Raw genomic sequence first — 10,443 nt, 5'->3', positions numbered from 1 at the left:
ATTTTTTAACGAAAAATATTTCCTAACGAAAAATATTTTCTAACGAAAATTATTTCTTAACGAAAAATATTTTCTAACAAAAAATCTCACAAAACATATTTTCTCACGAAAAATGATTTCTAACGAAAAATATTTTTTAACAAAAAATATTTCCTAACGAAAAATATTTCCTCACGAAAAATATTTCTTAACGAAAAATATTTTCTAACGAAAAATATTTTCTAACGAAATATATTTTATCACCTAAAATATTTTTAATGAAAAATATTTTTTAACAAAAAATATTTTCTCACCAAAACTATTTTTTAACCTTAGAACATATTTTCGTCAAAAATTATTTTTTGGTAAAATTTAGTTTCCGTTAAGAAATATTTTTGGTGAGAAAATATTTTAAAAATGTTTTCGTTAAGAAATATTTTGGTGAGAAATATATTTCGTTAAAATATTTTCGTTAAAAATATTTTTCGTTACAAATATTTTTGTTAAAAATTTTTTCGTCAGAAAATATTTTTTGTTAGAAAATATTTTTCGTTAGAAAATATTTTTCGTGAGAAAATATTTTTTTCTGAGGAAATATTTTCGTTAAAAATATCATTCGTGAAAAAAAATTTTTCGTGAGGAAATAATTTTTTTGTTAGAAAATAATTTTTCTTAAGAAAATATTTCTCGAGAGATAATATTTTTTGTTAGAAAAATTTTTTGTTAAAAATGTTTTCCGTGAGAAAATATTTTTCGTGAGAAAATATTTTTGTGAAAAAATATTTCTCGTGGAAAAATATTTTTCGTTAGAATATATTCTTCGTCAGAAAATATTTTTCTTAAAAAAAAGTTTTCGTTAAAAAATATTTTTCCTTAGACACAGCTTGGGTCACTCTACCTTCATGCCAAATTAAAGAAAGAAAAAAAAGAAACAGGGCAAAAACAATATGACTTTGCCACTATGTGGTGGCAAATCCATAAAAACAACTTTTGGTATGTACTTAACTTAAACAATGCTTGACATAATTATATTACGATCACACAAATTGGGATCTTATTTACATGAAACACTTGAATATATATATATATATATATATACAACATGCACAAAACACTCAATAAACATAACAACTCACGTCGCCGGTGTCTTTTTTAAAGACCACTGTTATTACAACTACTCATAAGGCTTTTCATCATCATTATTACATGTATGTGACCTGGAACTGTAAAAGCAGTGATATTAGTATACTTTATGAAGCTTGTTAAATAAATTGTTCGGGAAGCTGGGTTATTTAAGCCTACACATTTCAGATAAGATCCTAGCCCCATTGTAATTGGCTGATTGAAACATAACTTCACATGATGACACAGAACATAACTGTACAACTGGACAACAAACTTTATTTACAAACTTTCAAGAACCAATAAACATGGGACGGTCTACATCCCTAGATATCTCTATAAACAACAACTCATGCAACTAACTTAACCCTTGTCCTGCTGGCAATTTTTACACGATATTTTCAAATAATTTCATGTCTTAATCAGGTCACAGACCCTTGAGTTTTTTTGCCCCGCGGTGGCGTAGTTACTTCCGCATTCGTTGCGTTTCGCTGCGGTGTGATGCGTTGCACGAGAAACACCCCCAAATCGCACATATACAGGGCACTATATAGATGGTACTGTATATGCAACCCATATATATATGGGCCCCGCAGGACAAGGGTTTAAGTTGTCACACAACAAAATTACAACAGTTTTGTCTAATATTGCTAACAGAGCTGCATATGATAATTAGTAATAGGAGTAACTTGTTACTTGTATTTCTTCAGTGATGGTATACCTTGGAAATATTTCTACTCATCAAAATAATAATTATGTATACTGATCAAATAATACTATAATAATTCCAATGTAAAATGCACAATAGTTTAGAAAACAACAACAAAACTATGCAAAATCTATGCTGCTCACTGAAATAGTTTATTACATTCTACATGTACATGCTTGGCAACCCGCTCACAAGTAAGTTGAGATTATTTCAAATTCAATTAACTTCTCCTGATTTACTTTAACTGACATTGTGCAAAGTGCATAGATGTGATGTTAAGAAAAAGATATGAACACAAAATGTAGTCAGAGCATAACAGTATGTGAAGTCTTTGCTACTCTACAAAAACATTTCTTATAAAATAAGTGCAACATAAGAAAATAAGGTAACATTTGTCAGGTTCCATTTTCTAAACATGATGTATGATTGACTTTATACATTGACATCACGATAATGTACATGTAGTCATGTGACAATAATGTTTATGGCTACCTTTGACTTTTATGTCAACTGAGTCAACATATTTACTTGAAACTTAATGAACAATGATTACCTTAAAGAAATTATCAACACAATAATCAAACAAAAGCATCTCAAGTTTTTACAGAATAATATACTAAAGGCATTATCTTATAGCCAATAATGCTGTTGGTGCCACCATTTCAATGACATTAACATTGTGCCATAGGCATTGTCTAATAATCTTTGGCCATGTTGTAACATGTAGTAATTAACATCTTTTTAGCATAATGCCCATAGTATAACGGTATATAACCCTCTCTGCTTCATGTGTAAATTAACTGGAATGTAAACTGGGAAACTGGGAAGAGGAATGGACAAATGAATACCCAGTAAGAAAATTATGGACGCAAAATGCAACAGAGAAGATAGTCTTCCCAAATTGTAACAGACTGAAGAGCTTTCAATATCCGATATTTTGAGTTGTACTTGCCAAAATTCTTTCCAATATGCTACAATATGACTCTAACTTGTATTATGATGTTACTTATTTGTAAGAAGTGGAAAATCTTTTGTCACCTTCAAACAGTATTTCTCAGAATGTCACACTGTAAGATGGCAATATTCAACAGAATGGCACTGTCATTCTACATCCAGTAAAATACCTAGTAATGTGTATTTGAAATGTACTAGACTGTACGGACGAGCCCATCGACGTTGAGCAGAGCGTCTGCTAAGACAAAAAGGAGAAGAAGAAGAAGACTGTCGTGTAGTTGAACAGCCTTACATGTACAATTAGGCAAGTGATTCCTTGGGTTGTCCCTTTCTTTGAACAATACATTTGGACAGTGTGAGCCTAGCTTGAAGGAAACATAATTTGAAGATCTGTCTGTCTTCTCTGGTCTGCCCATGCATGGTTTGTTAGTATACCCATTACTTGCAGAATTTGAAGTTCAAATCAGGTGGCAGGTGGTACTTTGCACCTCCATATACTGGAACCTGTGTTGGCTGTGGCAAAAAAAGAAAGAAAATAGAGAAAAACACATTGAGTAAACAATGGGATATTACTTCAGTCTGTACTTACTTTCATTTGTAAGTTTAAGAACAACAATCAAGCAAGATGCAATCACAGAAATGTCATGAAATTGGTGTTTTTTATGTAAAAACAAGTTGTCACAAGTTTTGAATTGCATTTAAGCTAATACACACTCTCTTTAAGTACCTACATGTGTCTAGTCCCTCACCTGCTACCTGTTACCTGACCTTGTCATTGGGGAACAAGGTAAACACCCAGTTGGTGTAATATGATACAGATGGCATTGTGACTTAAGAAAGCAAAACAAACAATGACGTCACGGTACTTTCCAGGCCTGATGGGAAAGTACGCATTAGGACATACGCAGTAGAAAATTCAAAGCACTTCTGCAGTAGTCTGAGGCTGACATTGAGCACACCTGCTACTCTACCACAGTCTTCAACATGCCGTTCACAGCAAAACAACATTCGGTTAGTTGTCAGAGCTTCTCTGCCACATATAACGTACTTCACCCTGCAAAGATGATTGCCTTTTGAATGCTTGCAACAGAACCTTTAACTACAGTGTGCAGTGAAACTATACTTGGATTATCTGACAGAAACTGTCTTAAACTACATTGTAAATACAGTAAACTTGGCATGATAGTCATCTTGGTATTTGACAGGGTACAGCCCGTCTACAGTGTAATTGCCCTTTGGCAAAACACACCAGCTTTGCAGGCACACAGCACACTCTGCAGTACTGGTGATAGGTCCTTTCCTATTGGTCAAAATTGAGAGGTAGACAATAGCAAGTCTTTATGAGAGCCAGACCTTCCACCCTTTTCATATTGAGCACTGTTAGCATTTGGCAAAACTGGTAAGAAATTCTGGTAGACTAGGCAAAAAATTCCTACCATACCAACTGTCTAGCACCTTAAATATCATATATTATACATGTTTGTCTATTTACCATTAGATAACATCATGCACTGAAACTTGTTGTTTTGTAGAGGACAACTCTGCGACAGAGGCGCATCAAGTACAGCAGCCGGGCCCTGTTGCTCCTTTCAGTACTGTTAATGGGAGGTTGTATAACAAGTATGGTACTCGCTTACATATGGATGCCACAACCAGGTACAAATACTTTCAGTTCTGTGTAACAATTCAATGCCAATTTGTCAATGAGTCTTGAAAGGCTCTAAGAGAAATGTGTAATAAATATAGTCACCTGATGGACTTTTTACCAGCCAGATGTTGTAAAATCATTATCATGCTTTTCAAGATTGTAAATACCTGCAATGCTATCAACAGTGAGCACTGAATATTCTTATGCAAGAATTAATGGCATTGCCTGACATGTTAATGGGTGCTGCTCCTACTTGGGACTACGTCAGTAACCCTTCAGTCACAACACCTTGACCTACTAAGAACTTTGCAAACTCTCTCAGGCAATCAGAACAGTTTCAGCACTCACCTGTTAGAGGTGAAATCAGTGGCCAACAAACTAGATCATCTTACAAACTGAACGCTTCTCATCATAAAGACCACTATTATATAATAGAACAGTGCCCTACCTTTCATAATCTGCCTGCTTAACATGTAACACTGACACTTGTGCTGGACTTCAGATATGTTTTAGTGATGCAAATGTCTTTAGTGAAACTGCATCATAAGTCAATATGTACATTTTGTACTTGGAAATGATGAGGATTTTTCATGTATAACCTCCTGTAATGTCCCAATAGCATTTCAGCCACTACTGGGAGGCTGTAGTTGTGACACTGTCTTTTGACCAAATAAACATTTTCAATATATTTACATAATACAGATAAAGATCCACGCATCCAAACACCATTGAATACCAGCCTTCTACTGGACATACCTGAGGATCACCATTACACATACTTCTGTCTCCATTATCATGGCTGGAGAGAGTGCATACAGTTGAAACATCATGGAAACATCACCTTCAACATGACAGTTGAAAGAACAAGTATGTTTATACTACAGCAACTGTAAAGTTTTGTTTGTTTTTAGCCTTAGTTTGTCATCATCTTAAGATCATTTTAGATAGTTGGGTCATTAATTTCCTTACTGATGGTAAGTTTTGTTTTTACATTGTTTTTTGGACACATTGAAAAATGTCTTCTAGGCAATGACAATGTTGTCTTTCCTGGATAAAAAATAGCCTACATTGAAACTTTGAGCTTTTACAATACTTTTGTAGTTCTGGCTGGATCTAGGATGCATTCAAACTCGCTAATTTAAAATTTAGTTGCTCTTTCGGAATGCTGAAATGAAGAAATTATTTTGTACTTTCTTTATGTTACATTTAGTGACTTCACTACTGTTCACCTAATGGATGTTTTCTGCATATAATTTACTCTTTTTAGTATCAGAAGCCCACCATGACCGGTCTAAAGCTGATATTGCAGCTGGCTTTCTCTGGGGATGTACATCTGCTGGCTTTCTGGTCCTACTCCTCTCCCACTGTTACAGAAAATACTTCAGTATTGGCACCACTACTGCAAGTACATGTACCGGTAAGTTAAGCTATTGACACAATTGTACAAAGATGTAAATTCTAAGTCTCTGAGTTTGCAAGAAAATTTTTTAAAGTCTATACTGCTGAGTCAAGATGCTGAGTCAAGATGCTAAGCTGCCCATCATCTTGTTTAAAGTCAGAGGAAGGTACATGTAACGTTATGTGGTATGACTATTAACCAAATGTAGATTAATAACATCCAGAATTGTCATTTGTAAAAAATGTAGAATAGGTACAGCTCACTTGAAAAGGTACAACTATATTACTTTAAGAAAGCCCAAACTGTCTTTCCTCTTCTATGAAATGTGTGTCCATTCCAAATCCTGCAACTTGCTGCCTTTACATTTTAATTTGATTTCTATTACAGGTTGCCAAATGAATGTAGTTGCTGGGGGTAATGTCAAGGAAGCCCCACCCCCACAGAGTGAAAAGGTAGGAAAATATTTGAACCATACTGGCGTTCACTGTACCTGTATGCAAGCATTTAGCACATTGGTACATGATACATGTATGTACATGTGTAGCATATGTTCATGTTGGAATCATAATATAAAAATATAAAAAATCATAAATGTACGTGGATGAGGGTTCCATTATGACAAAAATGGAAACAATTATGCCCATGCAGGCATTACCGGTACCTCTATTAGTGAGCTGTATTTCTGCACACATAGTCAGACGGCATCTGAAATTAATAATTTTCTTATGTCTCCACGGTCAAAGGATGTTATTGTCTTGCAAGACTTTTACTCTTCCTAGTACCTGTGAGTTATATAAAAAGACATAAATAATGTCATGCAATCAGGAATTGGGTGTGTATGATAGACTGAGGTCTGCAGTAGTCTCTACTTTGATTCTTTTTTGAAGCTTTTAATTAATGATGTTGTGTCTCATTACTGTCATGATACAAAATTTACATCATGCCGGTACATCCTGGATGGGGCAATGATAATCTCTGTTGCCAGCAATACTGTAATCCCTGATTTTTTACTGTACTGATATGCTCACTGTTTTCACTGTCAATTTTTTACCGTGAACTTATCATAATAAATTACAGTTAACAAATAATTCCTGGACATTCTTTTTCCTGCACCTGTCACCACAGTGAATATATAGTTCTGTGAACATGTCCATTTTTCTCAGTGAAATTTTGCTACCCTGAACATAAAGTGAATTACAGTATATTTAAATATTATGTAGTATGTTACATTGCAAATATTCCAATCAAAACCTTTTGATTTCATCAATCCTTTCTATATTTCAGACAGCCTCCAGTCCATTAATTCCAGGACCTCCAGATGTGAGCTCGAGGGTTGACAATAGGGTAAGTTTTGACAATGTGTCAAGTAGTCAAATCAAGTCAAACAAATGTTATTGAATGTCCTTCAGAGCAGGGAATGGGAGGAGCCTTTACTTCTCTTTTTGGGTCAGTTAGTCCTAACTTTCAATCGAGCATAGTATTTCTGAATATGTTAACTTATATAATTATACTATAATTGAGGGAAGAGACTGATGCTGTTCCAGCTACGCATGTAACCTGTAACCTTGAAGTGGCCCTTCAGGGTCTTGTTACATTGTAATAGTTTGTAATGAAAAACAAATATTCTTTCAACAAATTTGAATATCATATTTTGAAATGAATCATACTTGATGTTATATCTTAAATGCAAGCTATTATCTTTGCTTCTTTCTAGGTGGGTCACTCTAAGACTTGTGCAGTCAACATCATTTCACAAATAGATGTAAGTTTACCCCCTCATAGAATATCTGATGTACCGGTACTTCATAGTATAACTGTCACATGTTTATTACAAACTTTGTTGTTAAGGACAATATCTAACTTGGGATTGATGTTTCAGTGGGGTGTCATAATAAAAACAATGTTCATAACTGTATCAAACATAGTCATGACCAGCAGCTAATACATGTAGTAGATATTTCAAAGTCTATAAACAAAATACAGTAGTTTTGAAAAGACAAGAAGTTTATGAAGATATCTAGAGCAGTACATGCTGGCCATCATCACTATCTTTGCACCCATTTTTACTACACACTTGTATAATTTTGAACTCTAAAAAAATTGAAAGCTTGTCAGTGATACACGTGATAGCATATACATTGTAATACTCTTACTAGGTAAACTTGATAGTGTAAAAAAATGCCAGGTTTAACCAAGAGGGTTGGACGTCATGTAATATTGACATTTCTGACTTCACATTGGCACTTTGTACTTTAACTGTGTTACAGCCATCCTTTGATGCTGGGCCAGAATTTATTGGATCTATTGATGGACATGTGAAAGAACTGGAGGCAAAGATCAAAGCCAGTAACAGCAGCTCAGAAGGTAGGTATAAACAGTTATTAATAAAATAAAATAAAAACTTTTTTGGTGACACATGAATGTATAGGCCAGAGTAAATGTTGAAAAAATAAAATAAAAACTTTTTTGGTGACACATGAATGTATAGGCCAGAGTAAATGTTGGCCTACATTGTATCAGACAGTATGTAACAAATAGGCCAATTACTTAATGGATGAAGGTGGGGGAAGGTAGGCAGGGAGCTGAAGCTACATCAACATATAGACCCGACTGGACACAGAATGCATGTGCTGTACATGTGTGTTGATTGCCTCGAGTATTATCAATGATTCTGTTACCAGGAACATGGTTTATGTATATAGAGATAGCCCGACATTTGAATACATTGTGTAGGTCAGGGTATCCACTGTGTTTTGGATGACAATTGAAAAAATAATTCATTTCAAAATCATTGCTTTTCTATTTCCTCAGGACCACTGAAGCCAAGGACATACGACTGTTTCATCATCTACAGCAGAGATGATGAAGACATTGTGTACAACAAGCTGATCCCCTTCTTCATCAGCAACAACATCAAGTACTGTGAACACCAGGAGCATTTTGAGCTTGGTAAAGACATCTTTGACAATGTAAACATATGTATAAAACACAGCAGGAGAGTGGTTGCAGTTCTGTCTAGGTCATTCTTTGCCAGTGGCCATTGCATGTATGACTTGAAATCTGCAAGGGGCTATGCTGCTGATAATGGCTACAGTGTACAGGATTTCCTCATCTCAATCAAAATCACAAATTTTGAATTTCCCAACAAATACCGCGACATCGGTAATTCAACCTATGCTGACTTGTCCAAAGATGTCAATGATGAAAGAAAATGGCTTCAGATCAAGAAAGCTCTTACTGAGTTCAGTTTGGCTTCAGTTGTCATTGAGATGGGTGCTAAGTACAGTACTCCAAAACTCAGACTTCCTGTACAAGATGTGTCTGTAGTTAGTATGGTTACCGAAGTATAACGTTAGGACTTTTGAGGCTACAAACTAAGGCAAAAGATTGCAAACCTTCTAGTAAAATTTCATTGGTATCATCATTCTACCATACCCCGGTATACAAAACAAGTATTCATGAGTTACAGATAGTTACGTGTTTGTAACTCTTGTGGGTTACGTTTGCAAGTGATTGGTCATTAATTATTATGATGAAGGCAACAGTGGTCATTGAAAATTTGATCCTTGTACCCTTGTGTTGGAATCAATTTCAGTATACATGTAATAACAGTGGCGTCAGGTGGCATAGTGGTAGAGCGTTTGACTATGAAGTGGGGAATGCACCCTGACGTTGTGCCTTTGGGAAAGGCACAAAACACAACGTTTCTCACTCCACCCAGGTGTGAATATGGGTACGTACATGTAACTTCGGTTGGGGAAAGTCGTATTGAAGTCACCTTGCGGCACCGAATGGCAGCCGCACACTGACACTTGCGACAGATATCTGTCTGTATCTGTATCTGTATCTGTATAGCCGGTATAACCGCCTTTCGGCGTAACACACCAGCTTCGCAGGCACGTGGCGCGGCGGCAGCTGGCTATATTACACCGATCGACTTGTTACACCTAACCCTTGAACTTCTAGCTCTAGACATTGTTTAAAGCTATCTATTGACAATGCCCCTACTGTACTTGGTGACAGTGAGTTCCACTCTGCGATAGTTCTAGGAAAGAATGAATTCTTGAACACCTCAATCCTTGGTTGATAACTCTGGTACTTGAATGCGTGGCTACTTCCTGTTCTCTTCTGGGCTGGTATTAGGTACTTAGTAGTTGGGACATCCACCAGTTTATTAGTCATTTTGTACATCATGCATAGTCTAGACATCTTTCTTCTGTCTTCCAGTGAGGTCCACTGTACCAGGTTTCTTTTCATTTCCGTGACACTAGCACCTCTTACATAGTTGTTCATACAGAATCTTGCAGCTTGATTCTGTACCCCTTCCAATTTGTCTTTGTCTTTCTTTGTATATGGATTCCATACTGTCGCAGCGTATTCTAGGTTTGGTCTTACAAGTGACGTGTATGCAAGTGATTTTACTCTAGTTGGACATGCCCACAGATTACGTTTAATCACTCCCAATGTCTGTTTCGCCTTAGTTGTGATATTATTAACATGTGCACCCCACTTCAGTCCGCTTGTCAGCGTGACGCCCAGATACGGATGGATTTTTGTGGTTGCTAAAGCCTGACCACAAAACTGGTAGCTAGTTGCATGTGGTGTTCGTTTGTTTGTTATGTGCATAATGTA

At 35.7% G+C, this 10,443-nt stretch overlaps 1 protein-coding gene across 1 annotated transcript; it reads left to right on the top strand.

The window, feature by feature from the left end:
- Positions 1–3,510: 3,510 nt before the first annotated feature.
- Positions 3,511–9,161, top strand: LOC109486782. The gene is made up of 9 exons (XM_019790675.1): positions 3,511–3,775; positions 4,297–4,420; positions 5,115–5,279; positions 5,680–5,739; positions 6,199–6,263; positions 7,096–7,155; positions 7,526–7,573; positions 8,079–8,175; positions 8,623–9,161. Exons 1-9 carry the CDS (start codon positions 3,749–3,751, stop codon positions 9,159–9,161), a joined length of 1,185 nt encoding a protein of 394 aa, XP_019646234.1. The 5' UTR covers positions 3,511–3,748.
- The last annotated feature ends 1,282 nt before the right edge of the window (positions 9,162–10,443 follow it).

This window comes from Branchiostoma belcheri, unplaced genomic scaffold (genome assembly GCF_001625305.1).
Source record: "Branchiostoma belcheri isolate BF01 breed outbred unplaced genomic scaffold, Haploidv18h27 scaffold110, whole genome shotgun sequence".
NCBI lineage: Eukaryota > Metazoa > Chordata > Leptocardii > Amphioxiformes > Branchiostomatidae > Branchiostoma > Branchiostoma belcheri.
Note: the sequence above shows the minus strand (reverse complement) of the source record. Positions and strands in the feature narration are given on the sequence as shown.